The sequence below is a fragment of the Vipera ursinii genome, assembly GCF_947247035.1.
Source record: "Vipera ursinii genome assembly, chromosome: 8".
In the NCBI taxonomy this organism is placed as follows: domain Eukaryota; kingdom Metazoa; phylum Chordata; class Lepidosauria; order Squamata; family Viperidae; genus Vipera; species Vipera ursinii.
Genome location: NC_139519.1, coordinates 1,447,671 through 1,472,868, shown reverse-complemented (window position 1 = coordinate 1,472,868; position 25,198 = coordinate 1,447,671). Strand labels below are relative to the sequence as shown.

The 25,198-nt window shown below is 45.8% G+C and overlaps 1 protein-coding gene and 1 long non-coding RNA gene across 5 annotated transcripts in view; one reads left to right on the top strand and one right to left on the bottom strand.

Moving 5' to 3' along the window:
* The window catches only part of KANSL3 (KAT8 regulatory NSL complex subunit 3), a 41,935-nt gene that overhangs the window by 9,862 nt on the left and 6,875 nt on the right, over positions 1–25,198 (top strand). For 3 of the 4 annotated variants that reach the window (XM_083368295.1, XM_083368294.1, XM_083368293.1), the window contains 19 exons: positions 487–577; positions 801–986; positions 1,417–1,548; positions 2,174–2,290; positions 3,164–3,265; positions 3,410–3,481; positions 4,552–4,626; positions 5,018–5,175; positions 6,011–6,074; positions 6,296–6,499; positions 7,128–7,281; positions 9,258–9,437; positions 11,920–12,004; positions 19,965–20,122; positions 20,942–21,054; positions 21,608–21,833; positions 22,216–22,355; positions 22,593–22,746; positions 23,359–24,038. In XM_083368295.1, coding sequence (XP_083224421.1) covers positions 487–577; positions 801–986; positions 1,417–1,548; positions 2,174–2,290; positions 3,164–3,265; positions 3,410–3,481; positions 4,552–4,626; positions 5,018–5,175; positions 6,011–6,074; positions 6,296–6,499; positions 7,128–7,281; positions 9,258–9,437; positions 11,920–12,004; positions 19,965–20,122; positions 20,942–21,054; positions 21,608–21,833; positions 22,216–22,355; positions 22,593–22,746; positions 23,359–23,912 — 2,965 coding nt within the window. In that variant the 3' untranslated portion in view covers positions 23,913–24,038. Of the gene's footprint in view, positions 1–486; positions 578–800; positions 987–1,416; positions 1,549–2,173; positions 2,291–3,163; positions 3,266–3,409; positions 3,482–4,551; positions 4,627–5,017; positions 5,176–6,010; positions 6,075–6,295; positions 6,500–7,127; positions 7,282–9,257; positions 9,438–11,919; positions 12,005–19,964; positions 20,123–20,941; positions 21,055–21,607; positions 21,834–22,215; positions 22,356–22,592; positions 22,747–23,358; positions 24,039–25,198 lie in introns of those variants that run through there. The other variant, XM_083368296.1, reaches the window with a different exon arrangement.
* On the bottom strand, positions 10,107–11,999 carry LOC310643761. Its single transcript, XR_014493139.1, has 2 exons — positions 10,689–11,999; positions 10,107–10,327 (listed from the first exon to the last, which is right to left on the bottom strand). It is a non-coding gene; the product is annotated as an uncharacterized lncRNA (long non-coding RNA).

Sequence of the window (25,198 nt, the reverse complement as noted above, 5' to 3'; positions counted from 1 at the left end):
TCTGGAGAAAAATACTTTAGATGCACTTCTAATATTTAAATGGAAAATTCTTCATTGCCACGACATGCCAGGCTGTGGGCTTCCTCCAGGGTGGGTGTGTCCGTGCACAAATCCACACGTGCTGTGAAAAGGATGTGCTGCTTTAGGAACTGGCACTTGGAGCTGCCCTCCCACTTGGCAGGCCCAGTCCTATCGTCTAGTTGGGATAGGGCAATGGGAGCATGGCGGTCACTTCCTCAAGGTGCCAGCAATGCCTCAAGGTAGTAGAAGTCACTCCAGGTTTAAATAAACCATAATTCTCCACATTTAGATGCACAGCAAACACTGGGTATTTGAAGGTGTAAGCTTGCTGTTTCCTTGTCTTTGCTTCCAAAAACAAGGGCAGTAGGTTTTCTGTTAGTCTGATATAAGCATGAGTTAGAGACTTCTAATGCAGTCCTGATTTGTTCAGGAGCCGGACTTCATAATGGAATCTTTCCTTTACAGATCTGGCTGGACAATGGCCCAAAACAAGCTGTTTAATAAGATCTTCAAAGCCTTGCAATCTGACCGACTGGCCCGGCTGGCTAATGAAGGGGTGAGAATCTCCTGGCTCTTGCTAATTTTCCACCTGTCTTCCCTACGTTCTGTGCTTGTAGCAACTCAGCCAGATGGGGCCAGAATATGAAGTGTAGCCATATTTTGTTTGCTCCTACATTTTATCCTGTTGAATCTGGATGCTTTTGTTTACCACTAAGCTTGAAAAGAAGGGCTGTGATACCGTAACCTACTGAGGATTTTTCTTGTTTGCTTTTTACAAGGCTTGCAATGAGCCAGTGCTTCGAAGAATAGCGGTGGACAAATGTGCTCGGCGGGTCCGACAGGCTTTGGCAAGCATCAGTTGGGAGACCAAGCTGATCCAGTGGCTCCACTCAACTTTGGTAGAAACGCTCAGTTTGCCAATGCTGGCTGCGTATCTGGATGCTCTGCAGACTCTCAAGGGAAAGGTGATGGGTACAAAGTGTTGAGCAGTGGGCGAGTGGCTGGTTTTTCCGTGCCTTTTATTTCAGGGTTTCCTCTGTAAAGGAAATACTCTCATTTTGACAGTAGAACCCAAAGTGTCAGTTCTGACACTGGGGCATTTTTTGCATTGTAACATAGAGGTGGAATTGATTGATGAGGAGAAGACACCAACGGGAGGGTGTTAAGTGTAAATGAAGTACCCCAAAAGAGGAATTGATGTCCTCATAAGAGCAGATGAAAAATGGTTTGGAATCTTGTTCATTCCAAGAGAGGTGGGGTTTTCTTTTCATTTGGCGGAGCATAAGAATGATGTTTAAAAATAAGGAGAGGGTGATGTGTGCCAGCAAAGTAAAAAAGTAGCTGGTTCAGAAGAAGTTCTGAGCTTCCACAGCCTGCCCTGTTACTGGGTTTCAGATTCCCTCCCTGATTGACCGGATGCTGTTATCCTCAACTGCAAAGACGGGGGCGGCAGGGGCCGAGGCATTGTCCCTCCTGCTGAAGAGGCCCTGGGATCCAGCCATTGGCGTCCTTTCACATAACAAACCAGTAAGTGCACCGGTAATGGCCTTGGCTCTAAGTTACATTGTCATTATTAAACAGCTAGTGACAATATGAACCATCCTCACGTAGTGCTCTCATGTAGTCAAGTATACAAACCAAACAAGAATCAGTTCCTTGATATTCTTAAAAACAGAGACAGGTTAAAATATTCTGAAACCTTCTCTGGCAGCTTTACACCCCCTTGGTCTGCTCTGTTTCCTTTGGGCCAGACTGGTGGTCAGCAGAAGCACAGGACTCTCGAACACTGTTGTTCTAGAAGGCATAATTGGTCTCCAGGGGACAAACGAGAGAGTGGATCTACGGGAGCAGGAGAGGCTGGCTCTGGGAAGAAAATTCTGTAGAGGTTAACATGAATTGGGATCGAAGGAGGCAGAAAGCCACTAGAGAGATGGTTGTCTGCACCCACTCAGTCAGGAGACAGCAGTAGTTCCTCTTCCCTGCAGAACAGCATCAGTTTAATGCTTGGGGAAAAAATTCTCCCAGCAGACCACTGTAATTAGGCCTAAAAATTTAACCCCTAGAGCAGTGTCTGAGCTGGAACAGCTCAAAGAACAGATTTCTGATGCATTAGGCACAGAGCCTTTTGAATCTGTGTTGGTTTTTTTTTCAGAGCAAATTACCTGGTTCTCCCCTTATCCTACTGGCATCATCTGGACCTTCCAATTCCATGTTCCCCACTTCTCGGCGGCATCGATTCTGGCAGTCACAACTCTCGTGTCTGGGAAAGGTTTGTATCGTTTTGGCACCCTGAAGCTGAGTTTTCGGTTGGGCATAGACCTCCATTGGCAAGTGTTGGGCGGGAGGGAGGGAAAGAAAGCAGCTGCTGGGTTTGCAGGTGAGACTGCGAGGGCCTCTTGCCTCCCCAATTCATCTGCTACCCGGAGGGGTGCAAGTGAAGCAAGAGTCAGTCAGCCTGTCCTTTACCTCCAGCAGCGAAAGAACGGCGCAGCCCTGCCTGTTTTGTGCTGGGTGCCCGTGCAGCTTTTCTCCTCCGTCCTGCTGGGGATGCTCTGCTGCTTCTTCGCTCAGATACGTTCCACCTTCCAGCCTGATCTCATTTGCAGGAGGCAGAGAGCATCAGAAACCCAGAAGTGTGAAGCTGGCCTAGCAGGCGGCAGCTGTGGCCAAGATGACCTTGGCACAAATTCACCCTGGGTGTCAGTTTTTCTCATACCTAAACCAGAAAGCCCTGATTGCAGTCATTCGTGCGTTTGGACTACTGCAGTTCACCTTACCTGAGTCTGCCCTTGAAGAACACCTGGGCAATACATATTTACAGTATTTTATTCAGTGTATCTGTCCACCCATCGCAGACGGGTGACACTGGGTGGCTAACAGTAATTTTAAAAAGTAGAAAACACCAGAAAGTACAAAATAAACAATTGGCAGGCAAGGTTCAAAAAACAACAGAGACAACCGATAGTACAGCTATTGCACCTGCTCCAACCAGGACCTCAAGTCTCAAGGACTCTTGGTAGAGAGATGGGCAGCATACAAATTGAATGAATGATTACAATAACACAGTCACATCTTTAGGGCCTTGTGGCAGTGGAACATTGGTGCTTGAGTCTGATCGTTGTTTCTTCTTTTGGGCTACCAGGTGATCCCAGTTGCTACCCACTTAGTGAACAACGGGAGCGGAGTGGGGGTGTTGCAGTGCCTGGAACATATGATTGGTGCCCTGAGAGGCAAAGTGCTGGAGGTGAGTTGGGCACCCCGTCTTTGGTCCTGTGAGACCAGATTGACCCCATTGGCCCTTCTTTCTTCATTAGTTCAAAATGAGCTTCTAGTTCTAGTTATAAAGATGGTCAATGGTTCGGCTTGGCTTTTCTCTCCTTCCCACCAGATCCACAATCATTTCTCTCATAAGCCAGTCGTCCTGATTGGATGGAACACGGGAGCTCTGCTCGCCTGCCATGTAAGTCTCTTTACTACCTTTCCTTCTACTCCTAGGCTGGTTGGTCTGTCCCGACTTAAATATTAAAAGTTGGAACCGAGGCCCTCCTGGAAAATGTTGCTGAATTACCTGGGGCACGGTAATATTAACCATAATGTTATCTAATCGTAGGGGAAAAAAATGGCCTTGCATGCTGCTCCAAAGACTTCTAAGTACATTGATTTGTGCTTTAAATGTAAGCCGCCCTGAGTATTCGGAGAAGGGCGGGATATAAATGGGATTAAAATAAATAAAAATAAATAAATAATGCAAGTGATTATTCTGACTGATGCATTTTAAAGCACATCAGACCAAGAACGTAGCTGATACAGATAGTCCTCAATTTATGAGAGCAGCTAGGATTGCTGTGGTTAACTAAATTCCATGGTCATTAGGTGAGGGAACCTTCTGCCAGCTTCCCACAACCAAAGTCAGCGGGGAAGCTGCAGAAAATTGTAAATCCCAGGTCCACAGGCAGGTAGGTGGCTGCTGCTGGGTGTGGGAGGGAGCAGGGGATGCAGGAGGGGCTGGTGCAGCACAAGCACAGGGAGCCGGAGAGTTGCGGGTGGGGGAAACTCGCTCCAGCAACTTGCAGCCTTCCCTGCCAGCTTCCCCACTGACTTCAGCACTTCAAAAGGTTGTGGAACAAATGGCGATAGAGTCAAGGACTACTTGTCACTGCTTTTTCCTCTTGTTGCCCTACAGCTTTTGTGGTATAAAATGGCAATGGGATGGGATCATTTAGACATTATGTTAACTGCAAAAGTGGATTCTCACCAGCTGCCTGTTGACAGCCATTGCCCCTTCCCCCAGTGGCACAGTATCTACCTGGCAGACCAAACCAGTCTATAGGTGAGCTTAGGACACATACCCCGGCCCCTAAGTGATCATAAGGCCCTGTATGAGCATTCCCAGGGTGAGTCTTGAGTTCGCTCTCCATTTTCCTCCAGAGGCAAAACAAATGTATTTGGTTGCAGGAGCCAAGATGGTTTTGCTGGCCTCATCTGGCCCAGAGCTTTTGCATCTGCAGCCCCTTTTGTTTCCCCACCCAGGTTTCTGTGATGGAAGATGTTACAGCAGTTGTGTGTCTTGGATTCCCTCTGTTAACAATAGACGGACCCAGAGGGGTAAGAATGAAATGGGGGCCGGGAAGAACATTTTTAATTTCTGTTTTTAAACGCATTCTTTGTTTTGCTATTTTGTTTTGTTGTGCTTACATTTCCAGCTTTGTACTGAAGTATTCTGCAGGTTGTCTTCCTTCTTTTATAAGACAAATACTAAGAAAATTATTTGTTGTTGTCTGACTCTTTGTGACCCCATGGACCACAACATGCCATGCCCCCCGGTTCTCCACTGTCTGCCTGAGCCTGCCAAACTCATGCCCACTGTATGAATCGCGCTACCTAACGATCTCATCCTCTGCCATCCCCTTCACTGAGAGAATTGCAGCATATCTCATGTTTGCTGTGAAATGCTTTCTACTATAACAACTTCTGGAAATTTTGTTTTGGGGAGCAGGATGTTGATGACCCTCTTCTGGATATGAAGGCACCAGTTCTCTTTGTGATTGGTCAGAATGCTCTCCAGTGCAACACTGAAGCCATGGAAGATTTCCGGGAGAAGCTTCGAGCTGAAAACAGCCTGGTGGTGGTTGGAGGGGCTGATGATAGCCTCAGGTGTGTGAGCCGGAGCAAATCACAACATCCTTTTTTCTGATACTGTGAGAGATTCTGCCTGTAGCTTAGTGAGTGACAGGCACAGAAATTGCCCTACTCAAGAAGACTCCGTGGTCTGCTTAATGTCTCTGGCCTTACTTGAACATCATAAATTTTGCGGGATAAGGAGGAACAGAGCTCACAAGAATATGGAGGTGGTTGATTGAGTAATAACAGATCCTACCTCTCCCCCCCCCATATGTCCTTGATTACAATGCCTGATTTTAACTTTTAGGTTTTAACTGTATATGTGACTGTAAGCCACCCAGAGTTACCCTATGGTAAGATGGGCGGCCAATAAATTTTATAAATAATAAGGTTCTGCAATGCAATTTCTTTGAAAAATCAATAGCTTTTCTAGTTATTTGTGTGGTGCACATGGATCTGTGCACATCCAGGTAAAAATCACCTGCCCAAGTTGAGGGAAATGGCTGTTGTCTGTCTGAGTTGTCCCTTGCTATTGGCTTTCTGATGGTGAAAAGTTCCAAGAAGCAAGGAGGGATGATGGAGAGCAGATAGCTTTGAAGAAGAAATGTGGCAAAGCTTAGCCAGGAACAAGAGGAAGGGACAAGGAGGAAAGTCAAGATTACCCCACCCCTTGAAGGTCTTTGTTATAAGGAGGGAGGGAAAAACTCTGTCAGGCTTTCAAGACGTTATAAGGTGGAGCCGTCCTTGTGTTGTCTTTTTCATGACTTGGTCTACCTTGAAGGGCTGACATGAAGATAAGGAAAAGGAAGTGAAATATCCTCTGGATATTGACAAGCTGTTTTTGTTGTTCTTGTTGTTGTTTTAATAGGATAAGCAAAGCCAAAAAGAAATCAGAAGGATTGACTCAAAGCATGGTGGACAGGTGCATTCAGGTGAGTAGCTTCCTCTTCTCTGCTAGTGTGAGGCCACTCATTGCTTGAACTTTATCCCCCATCAGGTTGATGAGGCTTTCCTTCTTCTGGGACTCAGGACTGTCTATTCTCTTGGGGACACCTTTGACTAGCAACGTGATCTCACGGATTGGCTGGCTTTGCAGAATCACCTCTCTACTTTATGATTTGTGAAAAGATGAAGCCGCTTCTTCCCTTTGCAGGACGAAATAGCTGACTTTCTGACAGGAGTGCTTACTCGAGCAGACAGCCACACAGGCTCTGATCCTCGGGACCTAGACATGGAGAAAAAGAAGAAAACAGCCCGTGATGCAGCTAGGCGGGATCTGTCTTTTGACCTGCCAGATAGAAACAGCCGGCCAGCCTCTCCGGCAGCCAAAATTCCGGCTTCACCATCTGGGTCAGAGGTGAGGGAATTGATGAGGGAAGTAACAGACAGTAATCAGTGAGGGGAAACAAATTATGTGTCCCTTACCCCAGGCACAGAGCAAATGCTGGATAGAAGATAGATGGTATGGGGAATTCCTTTTTCTGGTGATCTTAGTTTTTATCTTGCAAGGTTCTCCAAGTCCAAGCATTCAGGTGTTTCTGAAGCGGAGGCATCCAATTGGCTGCAGATGGAATTCAGTAAATTTGGAATTTTCTAGCAGGATTGTTTTTCTGTAGCTTTTACTTGGAGAGGATCCTATTCTGAGTACATGGCAGGTTGCATGGTAGCATGAAAATGAAAAAACTGGTCAAGCTTTACTACGTGCAATAATGAAACTTGTAGTTGGGAAAGCCAAAATTTCTATGCATGGAAGACAATAGCATGTCAAATGTCGACCTTTTCCTGGTAGGTCTATCATCTGGCTAGATCATCAAGCTGCCTTTGGGAAGATGCTCACTTTGAGCACTGCCGCACTTCAGTATTGCTCCTCTGTGGGATGTGATTGGATGAGCAAGGCCAGGAGACGGACAGAGGGGGTGGGTTGGTGAGCATTAATCTTTTCCATGTGCTGCCAATCTCATAAACCGGAGGCTCTCTTTTCCTAGGAATTTTCCAGTGTCTCCAGCAGCCCTGCCTCCAGTCCCAAGGCTAAAATGGCGGTGTCTTCTCTTCAAAAGTCCAGCCAGGTTGGTGCCAGCCAGTTGCTGAAAAGGTCTGTGCAGCGAATGGAAGGAGCCATGATGCCCAAGCAAGCCCAAGGTAAGACCAGGCCCCTGTTGTGGTGCTGCAGAAGCGCCATCTCCAGGTGGCTTCCATCGAGTTCCTGCTTTGGTCTGCAGGCATCCTTCAAGATGGGGCTTCCTTCTCCAGGGGGATCCCAGTGACAGAATGGTAGGCAGAGCCAAATGCCCCTTTGGGGTCTTGGCCTAAGCAAGAGCCTGGAGAGAGCAGCTGCTCCCCATTCCTTTCCTTCCCTGTTGCAGGGCACAGCTGGGCCTGTCCTGCTCTGCTTTGTTCTGAACATGGCATTTTTAATGATTTTTTGGAGAGCTGAGTGCAAGGAAATTTCATTTTAATGTATGCTGATTAGTGCACATTTAAAGTGACAATATTCTATTTATAATTTATAAAAGTTAGTGAGAGGCATGATGATGATAATGATGAAGACTTCAAGACTTCAAGCAGAATCAGTGAAATGGCATGCTGAACAAGAGGGGGAACCTTTGATTAATCAGAATTAAAGGGATGAGAGGGAGGCTGAAACTTCTCCCAAGACATGGAACCCCTCCTGAGTGGGGAATTACAAACAGGTAGTCCTTAAGTTACTACCAGTCACTAAGTGTGACTATTTGAAGTTGAAGACCATCTCAGAGCTATTTACAACCCAGTTTTGAAGTTCTGACAGCTGCTTTCCCCCCCCCCATGGTCAGGTGATCACATCTTGGGAGCTTGGCAACCAGCCTGCATTTATGGCTTTTGCAGTTTCTCAGTCACATGACTAGGATTTGTGGTGGGTTTCTTTTGCCAAAAATTGGCATTTTGCTGGTTTCCAGCAAAAATTGCCATTGGCTATAATGGGTTTGTTTAACTATGCCATGTTTGCTTAGCAGTCATGGCATTCATTTAACAACCACCATATTTGTTTAACGATCACTTCCAAAAAGGTTGTAAAATTGGGTGCAGTCACATGACAACTTGCTTAATGACTGCCACAACTTACAGCCGTAATTCCAGGCTCAGTTAAGGCCATAAATCAAGGATTACCTGTAATTCATTGCCTCTTTTTCTCATTAGTACCGTGGTGTGTCAGAATGCTTTTATGACTACTCTGTTTGTTTTAGTTTTACATGGATATCTGTGTAAGTGTTTGTTTTGTTTAAATGTCAGTCATTTACAAATACAACATGTAAACTTGTTCAAGCCTCTAAATCAGGGCTGTCAAACTTGCCGTGTCACATGACGTAGCATGATGTTTTTTGCCTTTGGGGAGCTTGGTTAGGCGTGGCCTGTGCGTGATGCATCTGGCCCATGGGCCGGCAGTTTAATACCCCTGCTCTAGATTTTGTTTGTATGAGATGCAGAACCATAATAACATTCCAAACCAGGTTTACTGAAGAATAAATAACTGAGTTCAGTGCAACTCACATCTGAGAAAGTGGTGGGATGCTCTGAAATAGCACAGAATGATGTTGCTTCTGGCTAGATTGATTTCCAGAAGCATCCAGTCATCCTGTGTCCATCCAGTTTGTTCGATCTACCTGGGAAAGAGCTTTGATTAGAGGTTTGGAATGTGTCTTCTCTTTATTGTTAACCCTGTGTATAGTACGAAACACTTGTGCTGTGCTTTGAAGGTAAGATATCGAAGAAGGTTAGAAGAAATAATCCTGGACATCTTGTGCTGAAATAGCTCAGGGTTGGGCTCTGAGAATGTGCTATTGAAGTCCAGTGCTCAAGGCTCTAGGGGTCTGTAGTGGGACCTGATATGCTCATTACAAACCTCTCTCTGTGTGTGGACCTTTAGTCTCCACCCTTCATTAGAATAGAGCGCTTGCCAGACATCTGTGGTTCATGTAACTGATTTCTGCAGTAGAAACAGCAGAGATTCTGAAGGCAGAGATGCGGAGTCCTGGCGCTTCCTTGTGCAAGCAGCATAGAGAAGGCCGATGGTACACCCAGTGGGGGGATCCAGGTACAGGCCGCTCAGTACTTCTTCCCCTGTGTCATTCTCCCTCCAGAGCTGTCCCCAGATGCAGGGGAAAAAGAAGAGCTCCGGAAGCAACTAAAGAGGCATCAGGCCTCCAGCCCCACTCATGGCAACAAATCTTCCAAGCGAGCCAAAATTAAGGTGACCATCGTCTCTCATGGAGAAGCTGCTGGATCTGGAAATGGCACATCCTTGGATGGACCACCAGAAAGTGAGTCCTGAGGAGCCACTTATACATATCTGGAGGTGGGCAGTACAGAAGATAAAGTGGAGTATCCCAGGTTTTCCTTCGTTCTGGTCAACTGTGAGCAAAGCAGGTTTAATCTGGGGGCTGGAAGGAAGAGGGAATGGGAATCTCCTGAAATCCTCCTTAATGGTGAGCTTGTTCTAAAAATGTTTTAGGATTACAGTTTGTGACATTTCTTAGCTGCGGTTTTGATTTTGTGAATGTGTTTGTAAAGCATAAGTGTAACTGTACAACTCATTACGAAGACGAACACGTGGCGTAGTTGTTGCAGAACTGAAGGTTTTTGTGAATTTTGATTGATGAGAAGCAGGTCATGACTCACAAAAGATTCTTGCCTGATTTTGGCAGATACTGCTGAATCTGTTATCCTCTCCATGATTTGTATGGTGAAATGTTTCTTTTTGGTGAGTTGCATTTCATCATGTAGTGAAGGTGATTGATGGAGAGCAAAATGAAACTTCATGGAATCTGCCTGGGTTTTTAAAAATTCTGAGGGTTGATATCTTAACTTTCAACTGTGTCCTTGTCCATGGCTTCCCAAAGGAAACACGCCAGCATTGTATTCTCTTTAGAAAGGCAAGCACTTCCATGGACTCCCTCAGTATTTCCCATTGGAAAAAGTCTTTGTTTTAGTTAGTCAGTGTTTTTTGCAGATCTTGCTTTTGGATGTGGTTACCACAGGGGTCTTTAACCCCTGGGCTATGGCCTGGTACTGCCCATAGTCCATTCAGAACCAGGTTACATAAGTGGCAGGCAAGCACACACGCGCAGTTCCATTTGCATGCACGAGTGGCTGCCACTCACAAGTGCAAATGGAGCTGCGGACACAAATGTGCATGCCACTGAACTATTTCCTCTCCCCCCTAAAAAGGTAAAGGTAAAGTTTCCCCCGCACATGCGTGCTAGTCGTTTCCGACTCTAGGGGCTGGTGCTCATCTCCGTTTCAAAGCCGAAGAGCCAGCGCTTGTCCGAGGACGTCTCCGTGGTCATGTGGCTGGCATGACTAGACGCCAAAGGCGCACGGAACGCTGTTACCTTCCCACCGGAGTGGTCCCTATTTTTCTACTTGCATTTTTACGTGCTTTCGAACTGCTAGGTTGGCAGAAGCTGGGACGAGTAACAGGCGCTCACTCTGTTACGCGGCACTCGGGATTCGAGCCGCCAAACTGCCGACCTTCCGATCGACAAGCTCAGCGTCCTAACCCACTGAGCCACCGCGTCCCTTTACCGGTCCACAAAGCCAGAAAGGCTAGGGACCCCTGGGTTATCAAATCGTTTCTCAGACTTCAGTTGTCTTCCCCAAACTGACAGATGTTTAAAGACTTTCCAGCTTATTTGCCTTAGTAGTAGTTTTGATAAATCCCCTTCTAATTTAAATGGTACTAATAATACATTTGAAAGGAACCCACAAGTATTGACAGGACTTCATAACCAAAATCACTGAGAAAGAACTTCCTTTTAGATGTGTCTCTTGTAAGTTCTGCTGGCCCCAGTGTTGGGAATAGCTGCAGCTCGCTGGATGAGCGCTTGATATCTGAGGCCACCGACATGGATGAATGCAGCCTCTGGCAGAAACGGCCATGTTGACGGCAGGAGCAATTGCAGACTGAAGGGTCCTTCTGAGTGAGGTTAAGGCTTTGGAGTCATGTCCACCCTTCTACAACAGCCCTTCATGTGGAGCAGGACTGAATAAACCGACCGCAGCACATTGGGGCCTGGAGACTTCCAAAGCTGTACAATATTATACTTTTGAAAATCTGCCTTTGATTAATTCAACAGTAGATTTTTTACCGTACAAATTAACTAATTTGTATTTGGTCATAGAAGATCAGCTTTGAAAGTCTCAGCTTCTTTTTTAAAAAAAATGTAATTATCCAAACTTTATTTCTCTTTACAGAAAATAATGAAATACAGAAGTAAACTTGAACCAAACAAGAATTCCCTCTTACCATACGTGGACAGGAGGAATGAGCAAGACAATTTTTTTATTTGTATCCAAACACTGCAATAAATATATAATTTTAACTCATTTCTGTTCCTGTGTATTTTATAAATATTTTAGGAGAATGCTGGCAAAGTAAAACAGATTAAGATAAGTCCTGCTGTGAATGACTGACTGATGAGAAGAGGTGTTTGGGCAGAGAAGGAATCTGGAAAAAGAGATAGTAGTAGAGCTGCTGCATCTCATTTATGAAGGCAGGGATGGAGCTTCATTTGTTTTCTTGCGTATTGTAAAAGCTGAAGCATGGTGTTTAAATTTTTTGGCACCTGCTAAGTAAGCAGCCAGGTGTTGTGGTGTTTTACGTCTTTTTCAAAGTCATGACAGCTTACGAACTGCAAGATGAGTGTAGGGTTTTTTTTCTCAATCTTTGTACATGTTAGAATGAGGCTGATTTTGTATGTTAGGATTACCTGATTCTTCTTAATCTATATTTTCATTTTACAGTAGCTGCAGGAAAGCCTGTTGCCATGACTTTGGGGCAGATGATGGCCGGTACAAAGGAGGTGACAGGATTGCTTGCCACTTCAATGTGAGTATCTGCAGACACAGCCCAAGTTGCAAGTTTAGATGACTGAGGAGAAAAGCCTCTATTCTGGATGGCTCCTTATGCTACCTTCGATCAGAAGGAATAGATCCAAGAGAGCAGGGGATACACATACCATTGGTGGTACATTGAACCTGCTAGGTGGTACACGTACGATGGATTGAAAAGCACTGTAAAAAGGAAATGGGTAAAAAGTGTGAAAGTGTAGCTGTTAGAACCCACTCCACATCTTAAGAAAGAAAGACTCTTGGAGACAAGATTATCCAAGCAGAAACTTTTACTAAGACATGGATGATAGAGAGTGAAATAGACAGGATCTGAAGAATCCCTTCACGGATCGATATTTTTAAAGTGTCCCCAAACCCCACCCCTCAGTTCATTTGGTCAGTTCCGGATCAGTCAAGTTCCAAGTGGCAAGCCCCTCGTGGGAAAGAGAACCATCACTCCATTCATAGCACAATCACTCTCTCCCCTTCACATTCCATCCGGAGAAACAAACCAGAATCCCCCCACCCCCTTTCTTAGTTGTTCTTAAGATGAGAGGGAGAATGCCTCTCATCGATCTTATTGTGATGGGTAACAGGCAGGCTAGATAAACAAAACGTTACATCTAAGGAGAGGAAAATGGAGGCAATAAACTCCCATCTTTATTCCCTTTCTTCCTTGGGAATGGCCGAATCCGGGGGTGGGGGGTGAGATTTGGGTTTGCACAGAAGAGACAGTTAGAAATGAAATATAAATGGATTCTGACATCCTGCCCTCCTTTAAAAATAGGAGACATCCACCTGTAGAGGAAACAAAAATATAGATGTTAGCCCAGTTTGCTGGGATATTCTGTATGAAACCTCTTTAGCAACTTGGGTGCTCTAATGTGACGTTTATTCACCCACTCATTTTCTGAGGAGGGGAGGTGTTTCCAAGCTACTAAGTATTGAATTGCTCCGTGGTGCTTTCTAGAATCTAGGATTTCTTTTACGTCAAAGTGTTGTTCTCCTTCAACCATGATTGGAGGTGGTGGGGGGGTTGGTTATAAGGGTGACTGTTGTTTCCTTTTTAGTAAACTGCAGTGAAAAATTTGGTGTATCTGCCTAAGATCTTTGGGTAGTTCTAATTCTACTGTTTCTGGGTTTATGATTCTTTTAATTGGAAAAGGTCCAATATATTTTGGTCTGAGTTTTTTACAGGGTTGTAGGGATTTTAGGTATTTTGTGGATAAATATACCATCTCTCCTACCCTGAATGGTGTGGGATCAACTCTCTTTTTGTCTGCCTGTGTTTTGTATGCTTGCCTAGCTTCGTCTAAAGCTTTCCTAATGATTGGCTGGGTGTTTTGCTATTGTGCCATCCATTGTTTCAGCGATGGGATTTCCGGTTCGTTTGGGATTAGTTCTGGCATGGGGTTGAAACTTTGACTGGTGGCTATTTGAAAAGGAGTGTAGCCTGTGCTGGAGTGGACTGTGTTATTGTAAGCAACTTCTGTGAAAGGGAGTAGGTCCGTCCAATTTGTTTGCTGGAAATTAATAAAGCATCTTAAATATGGCTCACGTACAGAGTTCCCGCGTTCCCATTGGCCGTTCGTCTGAGGATGATGACCAGATGACAGTCCCTGAGTAATTCCTAAGAGGGATAAAAATTCCTTCGATGTAAATTGCACTCCCCTATCAGATATGATCCATTGGGGCACTCCATGCAGTCTGTAAATGTGATGCACAAATAGTTTTGCTAAGGTTTTTGCAGCAGGAATCTTTTGGCACGGGATAAAGTGCACCTGTTTGGAAAACAAATCTGTGAACACCCAAATGACAGTGTTCCCGTTGCTTTCTGGTAATTACACTATAAAATCCATGGCTATAACTTTCCAGGGGGTTGAGGGGTTTGCCACTGGTTGTAACAGTCCGGGCGACTGCCCTTGCAGCCTCTTAGCCGTCACGTACGTTTGACAGCTGGCCACATAGCTTTCTATGTTCTTTTTCATGGATGGCCACCAAAATTGCCTTTTAGTTAAGTGTAAGGTTTTTACGTAAGGGACGCGGTGGCTCAGTGGGTTTGGACGCTCAGCTTGTCGATCAGATGGTCGGCAGTTTGGCAGGTCAAATCCTGAGTGCCACGTAACAGAGTGAGCGCCTGTTACTCATCCCAGCTTCTGCCAACCTAGCAGTTCGAAAGCATTTAAAAATGCAAGTAGAAAAATAGGGACCACCACGGTGGGAAGGTAACAGCGTTCCATGTGCCTTTAGCGTCCAGTCATGCCGGCCACATGACCACGGATTCGTCCTCGGACAAGCGCTGGCTCTTCGGCTTTGAAACGGAGATGAGCACCGGCCCCTAGAGTTGGAAACGACTAGCACGCATGTGTGGGGGAACCTTTACCTTTAAGGTTTTTACAAACCGAAAATGTCCTACTGATTTTGTATCATGGCACAACTGCATGAAATTGATCCTCTGGGTGGCCGGTATGTATAACTTCTCACCCACCCAGGGTAGTCCGTCTTTGATTGTGCATACATGTCTATTTTTCTGGAACCATTCATCAGTTTCCAAAGACTTTCGGAATTTGATTCCAGTTTGGCTATCCACCTGCAGCTTTATTTTAGCTTGGGCCCTGGTGGTGACCGGTGCTGCCAGTTGTTGTTCAGGCATAAGTGGTTTAGAGTCAGTGGCTCGTGTACTGTTATATTGGGGCATGCGAGATAATGCATCTGCCAGGAAATTCTTTCCCCCTGGTAAGTGTTTGAGTGTGAAGCGGAATCAGTGAAAATGTTGAGACAAGCGAGCTTGCTTAGCAGTGAATTTCCTGGGTGTTTTTAGCGCTTTCAAATTTTTGTAGTCTATCCAGAACTGGAAGGGGATTTTATTTCCTTCAAGTAAATGACGCCATGTAGGAGTCATTTACTTGAAGGAGTCCTTTGGGAAAGGGCGGTATATAAATCCAATAAAATAAATAAATAAATAAAATAAATGACCAGAACACAGCGTAAGCCTCCTTCTCCCACATGGCCTAACGTTGTTCTGTCTCTGTGAGTTTCCTGGACATATATGCACACGGTTGCAATGCCCCCTTGTCATTTTCCTGTAATAATACAGCTCCCACCGCCACATCGCTAGCGTCTGCCTGTATTACAAAAGGTTTATTGGGATCTGGGTGTCTCAGGACAGGTTTGGCAGAAAAAAGTCTCTTTAACCTCTCAAATGCCGCTTGACATTCCATTGTCCACTTCAGGGGCTGGCTGGGTTTCACTGGGGACCTCCCCTTCGTTTTCAACAAGTTTGTGAGGGGCAGAGCTATTTGGGCGAATGAAGGGATGAATTGGTGGTAGAAGTTTGCAAACCTCAGGGAACTTTCCAATTGCTTCCTTGTGCCCATTCTAATACTGCCCTGACTTTCTCAGGGTCCATTTCGATGCCCTGTGGGGATATGAGATACTCCAGGTAGTCTATTCTTTCCTGGTGGAATTCACATTTCAATAATTTTGCATATAGGTGGGCGGCCCACAATTTTTTCAGAACTGCTCTGACTAGATTAATATGCTCCTCTTTGGTCTCAGTGAAGATAAGGATGTCATCTAGGTAAACCAGGACCCCCTTATATAGGTGCTCTCTTAGCACTTCATTAATTAATTGCATAAAAACTGCGGGGGGGCCTTGCAGTCCCAACGGCAGGACTTTGAACTGGTAGCAACCCATTGGATAACTGAACGCAGTCTTCCATTCGTCTCCTTCCTTAATCCTAATGCGGTAGTATGCTTCTTTCAGGTCTAGTTTGGTAAAAATCCTTCCCTTCGATAGGTGGGATAGCATATCCTTCATTAGGGGTAGGGGATACAGATTACATTCACTAATTGTGTTAAGAGACCTATAATCCACGTATAAAAGAAGCGAGCCGTCCTTCTTCTCCCTGAACAGGACCAGGGTGGCCACTTTGGGTTTTGTTAGAATATGTTGTTGAAAAAAAATGGTTTGTTTAACAGAGTATTATTAATACACAGTGGAAGTTGTACTGGGACTTTTAGGCAAACAGTAATGCACTAACACGAGTTTTATAACTTATTTTTACTCAGACAACAAAAAGAAACACAGTAAGAAATAGTCCAAGTATCAATCCAGTATCATGCACATAAAAGTCAGTCCATAAAAACATAGTATCAAAATACAAAAGCTGCTTACCAATATCAAAAACAATATACACTGTAGCAACAGTTGATTCTTGAGAGAATAAATATCAAGTTAGCAAACAAGAGAACAAGAGGTATCCAAACACTAACATCAAACACATATACAAGAGCAACTACGTGTGACATCTAACTCTCTTTTATGTGGAATAATTACAGCTACACCCTTAGGCCGTTTAACTCCTTAAAGGTGCTTTTACTCCATTATATAATATTGTCACCCAAATCAAGTTTAATCTCTAACAATCTCCCCTTTTGGGTGGCATATTATACATATATTTTTACAATCTCAAATTACACATATCACAAACAGATTTATGCTTTATAGCACCCTGAGCTTTAGTAAACTGGTCAGCAATATTATCTTCAGTTGCACAATATTCCAGTTTAATCAAATTATCTTTAACACATTGTCTGACATTTAGATACCGTAGATCCGTATGTTTTGATCTAGTTTTCACTGCAGCATTAGTTGCTAATTTTATAGCTGCTTGATTGTCTTCATACACTTTTATTGGTTCATTACAATTTAAACCCATATCAAACAATAATTGTTTCCATACCAATAGCTCAGTACATAATAAAGATAGACAAGAAAATTCGGATTCAGTTGTTGATAAGCTTATATGCTTCTGTCTGTTAGACCTCCATCCTACTAAAGCGTTTCCCAATAATACAACCAATCCTGAAGTGGATTTCCTGGTTACAGTATCAGATGCAAAACTAGCATCTGCAAATGCTTTTAGTTCCAATTCCTTTGTTGGCTCTAGATATAGAGAATAATGTATGGTGTGTTTCAAATATCTTAAAACTCTTTTCGCACCTTGCCAACATCTGGTTGTAGGATTCTCACAATATCTAGCTAAATGATTAACTGTAAATGCTATGTCAGGTCTTGACCAGTTACATAAATACATCAAGCTGCCTATTAATGATTGATATATCTTTTTATCAAAGACATTGCTGTTATCTGCTGAACTCTCAAAACCTTGAACCATAGGTGTTTTTACTGGTTTACAGTTTTCCATATTATAACGTTTCAGCAAACCATTAATTTTCTTAGCTTGAGACAGTTTAAATCCTTTACTAGTCCTGACAATATCCAGCCCTAGATAATGACTAATAGCTCCTAGATACTGTGCCTGTCCTCAGCACCACACTGGATCTGGGCCCATAACCATTGTTAGAATATGTTGTTGAAAAAAAATGGTTTGTTTAACAGAGTATTATTAATACTCAGTGGAAGTTGTACTGGGACTTTTAGGCAAACAGTAATGCACTAACACGAGTTTTATAACTTATTTTTACTCAGACAACAAAAAGAAACACAGTAAGAAATAGTCCAAGTATCAATCCAGTATCATGCACATAAAAGTCAGTCCATAAAAACATAGTATCAAAATACAAAAGCTGCTTACCAATATCAAAAACAATATACACTGTAGCAAGCAGTTGATTCTTGAGAGAATAAATATCAAGTTAGCAAACAAGAGAACAAGAGGTATCCAAACACTAACATCAAACACATATACAAGAGCAACTACGTGTGACATCTAACTCTCTTTTATGTGGAATAATTACAGCTACACCCTTAGGCCGTTTAACTCCTTAAAGGTGCTTTTACTCCATTATATAATATTGTCACCCAAATCAAGTTTAATCTCTAACAGGTTTAGCAGGCTCAATAATTCCCCTTTCTAGGTTTTTTTAATGAATCTTTCCATCTCCATCGTTTCTTTTTGCCTCATGGTGTACATCCTGGGCTTCGGAAGTTTTGTCCCGGGTTTAAATTCTATAGCACAGTCTGTGGGCCGGTGAGCAGGGAGCTCTTTTCTTCCGCCACTAATGCTGTCTCCTCTCCTCGGGTTGGGGGGGCCCTTTGGGGTTGTAAACTCCTATGCTCCCCCTCCAGGAAGTTGAGTTCTGCTGTCCTCCAATTTACCCAGGGGTTCCATTTCTTCAGCCATTCCAGTCCTAAAATCATTGGGCATTCCATGCCTGGGGTCACTACAAACGTTATGTCTTCCTCATGGGTCCCCAGGGACAGGTGAACTGGTAAGGTGGTTAGGGTAGCTGGTACCCCCACCCCCTGCTATGGACCCGTTAACTGGCCAAAGGAGATTGGTTGCTTTAGTCTTCTCACCAGATTGCCCTAATTCCCCACCAGCGTCGGGTTAATGAGGCAGCGGGTGCAAAAGTAAAGGTCTATTATGGCTTTTACTTTGACGGCTTTGGGCATGGAGGAAGCTAATATAGTAACTGTCTTGAGGATGGGTGGAATGGATCCACTTACCAGGGTTTCGCCCTTCGAGCTGTCCTCCGAGGTGTCCACCGCCCCTGCAGTGTAGGCCAGAAGTCCCTCCCTTTCCTTGGTAGGGGTTGGGGACTCTACACCCTCTATCCCCCTCATTGCGGAGTCTTTTGGTTTGCCTAGGGACTTCCCTTATCTCCTGGCCAGTGATGGGTCTGATTTGCGCTGACGGGCTTTTAAGCGGCATTCTGCGGCGTGGTGGCCCTCCCTCCCGCATTTGAAACAGCCTGTTATTTCTTAGCCATAGTCGGTGGTTTTGCTGGCTCACGTGTTTGCTCGGGGGGGGGGAGGAGAGGATTTCCTCTCTAAGGAGAGGAAATGGGGGCAATAAACTCCCATGTTTATTCCTTTTCTTCCTTGGGAATGGCAGAATCCAAGGGGGGTTGAGATTTGGGTTTGCACAGAAAGAGAAATGAAATATAAATGGATTCTGACAGTAGCATGAAGATGAGCTGAAGCAGCAGCAACATATGCACAAGCCTGTGGGGGAGTCAGCTGGAGCCGCAGTGTTGCTGGGACTCTGCTGAGTGCCCAGGATCTGTGCCAGGCTCCAGCCGACTGGAGCTGCACGCAGCCTGGGGAAAGGAGTCAGTTGCAGCTACACCGAAGACAAAAGGAGGAGGAGAGGATATAAAATAGGCATGCCTGTGGGGTGTTTACATTTGGCCTGGGACCACCCTGGAGACAGCACCTGCTGGAAAGCCTCCTGCTTCCCCCCCACCCACACACCTCTTCCACAGCTACCTCCTTTGGAGCTTTCCTGATCCCAAGGGACCTGCCATGCCAGCAGCCAAGAGTGCTGGGTGAGCCCCTCTTTGTGGGACGAAGCAGGTGGACCATGCTGGCAGGCTGGTCAGGATCAGGAAGGCTCCGAAGGGGATAGCAGCGGGGGAGTGAAGCAGGGGGTTTTCCAGCAGGTGCTGCCAGGCCTGCAGATGCAGTGTTGCCCTTCTGCTTTTCAACCCTGAAGTTCCAGATTTAAAGTTGGGCAGCCTTTGAGCGCCCCTGTCATTGAAAAGCCTGTCTTCCCTGGTGGTGGGCTATCAGGGAGCATCTGCCTGGGCTCCAGCAGGAATTTGTGATGAGGATGGGTGACGGCGTCTGCCTCTTATTAATGGGCTATTGGGCTGACCTAGCAGAACTCTGTTTTCAGGAGAGGTATATGTCATGTGTCAGTTGTGTCTACACTGGCATTTATCAGAAGAAATGCTGCAGTCCAACCACACCAAGAGAAGGCAGGTGTGAAATCGACAGGGTGCCTCCAGCAGGTGCTCCAACAGCTATATGCAAGGAAGCTGAGACTGGGGGCGGGGGGGGAACAATATTTTCTGTGCAAGCAGTTCCACAGCTGGCTATACCAACAGCTTATTTGTGCAAGGAAATCCACGGGTATAATCCACCCAGCTTAGCTGCCTCCGACCAGCTTTCTAGCTTGGGTAACTGCATTTTTTTTCTCATTTCCTAGGCCAAGTCCTGCAACAGACGGCCCCTCCTCTATCAGTCCCACACCCTCAGTTACAATCCCGAGCAACACAGTGCCTAGTGCTTTCCATGCTCTGCAGAACAGACTCGTGACCAGCGGCACCACTTGCTTGCAGGCCCAGTCTGCCGGTGCCCTCCCAGGTAACTTTAGGCTGTGATTCTGTAAGGGAGAGGCAGCCCTCGAAGGAGGGCGATAGGAAAGCGTCCTTGTCTTTAGCCAAATTTGGATACTGCTTGGCCACTGGCATTATTGGCATAGTCACAATGGAGCAGATGTCTTTGTTTAAGCGTGTTTAATCCGTCTGTCTAACTATATCATGTATATAACTCCCCATCTCATGTAACGACTCTGGATGGCATACACAATAAAACAATCAAAATAGATTAAAAAAAACACACAATCCAAATAAAGATAAAAAACAAGATGGTGAAGAAAATGTTCAGGGAGCGCATTCCAGTTAACCATCATGTAACCATATAGCACACACTATCATGGAATCCCCAGGCTGGTTGACAAAACCATGTTTTGAGGTCCTTCAGGAAGTCCGATGGGGTTGGAGCCACCTCGGAGAAGAAGGACATTCCATAGGGTGGGGGCCACGGAGGAAAAGGCTTTCCCCAGGCGCTGCCCAGGGAAACACTCTGGCTAGCAGGGCCCATAATGTGCCTCTTGGGCTAAATCTGGGAACTGGGAAGAGGCGGCCCCTCCAATACCCTCTATGTAGTCCTTCCAAGTGAGTGAAATTTGGAGACAAAATCCTCTATTAAAACACAATAACAAAGGTAGCAGTGGACCTTCCAGATGCAGGGCCCCATCCAAGAAGTTCTGGTTCCATTCCAGAGGGACCTGCTTCAGATATATAATCCCAATGAATTGGCCAACGTGCTGTTCTGGCTGGCCATATCTAAAGGACACCTTGAATTTCCTGATGCGGAGCTTCTGTCGCCTTTTCTCTTTAGGGGCAGCTTCAGCCAGCAGCCTTCTCCAAGGTCTGAGCTTCAGTCTGCAGGACATCAACACGAAGGCCGCTGCTCTCCCAGCCAGTGCTGCTGCTGCTGGGGCCTTGGCACAGGTGGGCACTAGAGGCAGCACAGGCCCAAGGACAGTGGCTTGTGCCAATGGGCAACAGTAGATTGTTAATTTTTCTGGAATTTTGTAAGCTAGTTGAGAGTAGAGCTAAGCTGCAACATCTCACACGCAGCTGGCTGTTGGGCAGTGGCAATGGAGCCGGGAGAACTGGGTCTTAAACATTTACCAGCACACCTTTCAGTAGGTGGAAAATGTGCATTTTAATGGAACATGGAAGTATGAAATAATGGGCAAAGTCTGATTTCAGTGATGCAGATTTGACCAAGTGGAAACCTGAGTGTGAAGCTTAAGAAAAGGTGAGATTAAGGAAAGTTATATTTAGCCTCTGCTTATAAAGGATGGAGTGCTTCTTCGCATTCTGGAGAATGCCTTTATTCTTCCTTTTTACAGGGTGCCCGTACATGGCTTATTGTGATCTGAAGACCTGAGTGTGGCAGACTAAGCACTCCTTCGTTTAAATTCTTTTCTCTATCCCAAGAGGATAGAGAAAAATGATTTTTGTTCTGTTGTGACCTTTTCTTCTTTCCACCTTGCAGAACAACTCAACCTTGAAAACTTCAGCACCACTCCAGAGCCTGAGTACCATCACCACCAGCGCAAGCACTATTGTTCGAACGATCCCAGTTGCCACATCTTTATCATCTCTTGGAGCCTCGGCTAGTGGGAAGCCCACCACTATTCATCAGCTGCTTACAAATGGGGGGCTGGCAAAACTTGCAAGTAGCCTCCCTGCTTTGGCTCACATCTCTGGTCAGGGGACAGGTAAGATTCCAGCTGCATGAGCAAACCAAAGAAAAGTTCTTCTTGGGATGGCTGACACTTGATTACATGTCTTAGTGACACAATTTGAGAAAAGAATCTCTGTAAGGCAGTAGCCAAAGTGTTGGAGTTGAACCAGTACCAGCTCTAGCAAAGTTTGCCCAGTAACCTTCCCCCTTTTATTCTTCCATATGTAATCACCCTGCAGGTTTAAAAAAACTCATGCCTTACGGAGTGCCATCTAGACAAACTAAGCTACTGGTACACTGTTCGTAATTGAGGCCCAGCCTGGGAAATTCCACACAGATTTTCTTCATGTCCAAAAAGCTCTCTGCTGGAATGTGCATTTCAGGGCCTCCAGTAACTCTTGCCTCCTCTTTGCCAGGCTTAAAGGCCCCAACCACCATCACAGTGACCCTCCGGGGACAGGCCAGTCGAGCCACCACACTCAGCCAGACCACGGGGGGGGCTGCCCAGAGCCAATTGGAGGAGCAGACGCAGCTGCTGCTTCCCCAACTGCCCCAGGTAATGTGCGTGACAGTGTGATCTGCCTCGTACGTCCTTTGGAGAGGATCAGGCAGGGGTCTTTGGCATCCACCTAGAGACCTGGTTCTTGATGGCCGTGGGGTGATTTCAGTGAAAATCTGTACTTGCTGTGATGAGAAGTGATGTTTTGACTTGCCTTGTGCTCACTGCAGCATTCTTTGAACAGACTTTTTATTAGCCTCCATTTCAGTTCATGGTGCCTGTCCCACTTTACAGGTTGCAGATAATGCAGCTGGGAATCTGAATTGCCCAACTTCCAGCCCCATTCCTTCCAGTAAACGGTTGCCTCAACTGGAACTTGGCAAAGCCCAGAGCGCCGAGAGACTTCCTGCTGATCCTCAGCCATCCTCAGCGGTATCACTGTCTGTAGGTGAGAAAGAGTGATAGCCCTGGTTTTCTTTCCCTTCATGTGGCTAGAGCCATCAGTGATTGTATGTATCTTATTATAAATAGCACCCAAGAATAAAGGGTAGGTTCTTCTGATTTTAAATCTCTGGTTTATGTTACAAACATTGGATCAAACATCAACTTTTCTGACAGCTGCTCCTTCCCAGATTACATCTGTCGGGACTAGTGAGTAAATGTCCCAACAACTTCTGTTAACCACAGCCAGCATCACCAGGGTGGAAGTGGAAGCCTGGCATTAAATCAGTTTCATCAGCAATTCTATTTATGCATTTTTAAGAAAAGTTTATGCATTTTTAGGAAAAGTTATCGTTATGTTTCCTGACTTTCCTTGAATCATTGCCATATTTACAGGTTCACCGAAATTATGAAACTAAAGACACTCAGTTGCTAGAGGGTAGATTGGGAAGCCTGGTTGATTTGAAGGCTGCTAGCAGAGGTCACAGGAAGAATTAGAGAATCACTTCATCAGTTTGTGGAGGTTTCTCTGAGGAATCCATGCCTGTGATGTTCAGTTATAGTAGTTGAATATTTAACACCATGTGAACCATCTCCCTTGTCCCTTCTCCTTACCTAGTAACTACCACGAGCCCTATGAAGACCCTCTATGTGATGTCAGATGCGAAACTGTCTGCACTCACAAAATCTGTCATGGCAGAAGCTGCATCTGTTCCTCTGAAAGCCACAGCTGTCCAAACAACTGCTGCTGCTTCCTCTACTACTTCTTCCTCCCTTCCTGGAGCTGTGACCTTTGCCACCTCGACTACAACCAGCACACCTTGCGGTTTGGGGCATTCTAAAGTGGGACCTGTTTTGCAGACAGCTTCCAAGACAGTGATACTCACCTCTACGCTAACAGCTTTGAAGACTGACCGAAGCCTAGGACAGAGAGGGGAGATGATCCCTGGGACTATGGAAACTTTGGGCAGAGTACCATCTGTAATGGATGACAGCAGTACCATCATCCACACCCGGGAGAGCCTCACAAGCAGACATTTGCTTCCACAGGGTATGTTGCCTTCAGCAGCTGGCACCACACTTATTACTTTAAGCAGCAACCTAGCTGGCTCCTCCATCATCCCCACCGCTGGGGCTGCCCTCAGCCAGAAACCAGGACATCCCACCATTTGACTTCTTTTTGGCTTTACCATGGGAAGTAAAATTAGAGGCCCAGCTTATCATTCCATGACAAGAGGATGCATTGTTTTGTTTCTTTGACCCTTTTAATAAACTTTTTGTGTATGTACCACCTTTTAATTCTGTAAAGGGCTGGGCTATTTTTCACAAATATTAAGTACAGTCTAGATGCTTCTTTTTGGAGTTCTTGAGTGGATAGGCAGAGTGTGTGTAAGGGTGGCATAACCATTTCTTGCTGCGACGTCTTGAGGGGTTGGGAGTGGGAGGCAAGGTTTTATGGTGGTTCTCCTCCTACCTCTCGGGCCGTTCGCAGACGGTGTTGGCAGGAGGGCAGAAGTCAACCCCTAGGCCCCTTAGTTGTGGGGTGCCTCAGGGGTCAGTACTCTCGCCCCTCCTGTTCAACATCTATATGAAGCCGCTGGGTGAGATCATCCGTGGTTTCGGGGTGAGGTATCATCAATATGCTGATGATACCCAGCTTTTTATCTCCACCCCGAACCAACCCAGCGATGCCCTCGATGTGATGTCCCGTTGCCTGGAAGCAGTACGGATTTGGATGGGGAAGAACAGGCTCCAGCTCAACCCAGCCAAGACTGAGTGGCTTTACGTACCGGCATCTCAACTTGTCCAAGAGGTTCCATCTTTGGTTATGGGAGGAGAGGTGTTACCTCCCGTTGATAGGGCACGCAATTTAGGCGTCCTCCTGGACTCACGACTCAGTTTTGAAGATCATATTGGAGTCGTGGCCAGGGGGGCATTTGCCCAGGTTCGCCTGGTGTGACAGTTGAGCCCCTATCTGGACCGAGATGCCCTACATACAGTCACTCATGCACTTGTTACCTCTAGGATAGAATACTGCAATGCTCTCTACATGGGGCTGCCCTTGAAGACCACCCGGAGGCTCCAGCTGGTACAGAATGCGGCCGCGCGGGTTGTGATGGGAGCATCCCGATACTCCCATATTACACCCCTCCTGCATGAACTGCATTGGTTACCGGCTGTCTTCCGGGTGAGATTTAAGGTACTGGTACTTACCTTTAACGCCCTACGTGGCCTAGGCCCGGGATATTTGCAGGACCGTCTGCTGCCGGGGACAACTTCCCGTCGCCCAGTGCGCTCACACAGAGAGGGCCTCCTCAGGGTGCCGTCGGCTAGACAATGTCGGCTGGCGACCCCCAGGGGGAGGGCCTTCTCTGTGGGAGCGTCAGCCCTGTGGAACCAACTCCCCCTTGAGCTCCGGATGGCCCCGGATCTCCGGTCCTTTCACCACGACCTCAAAA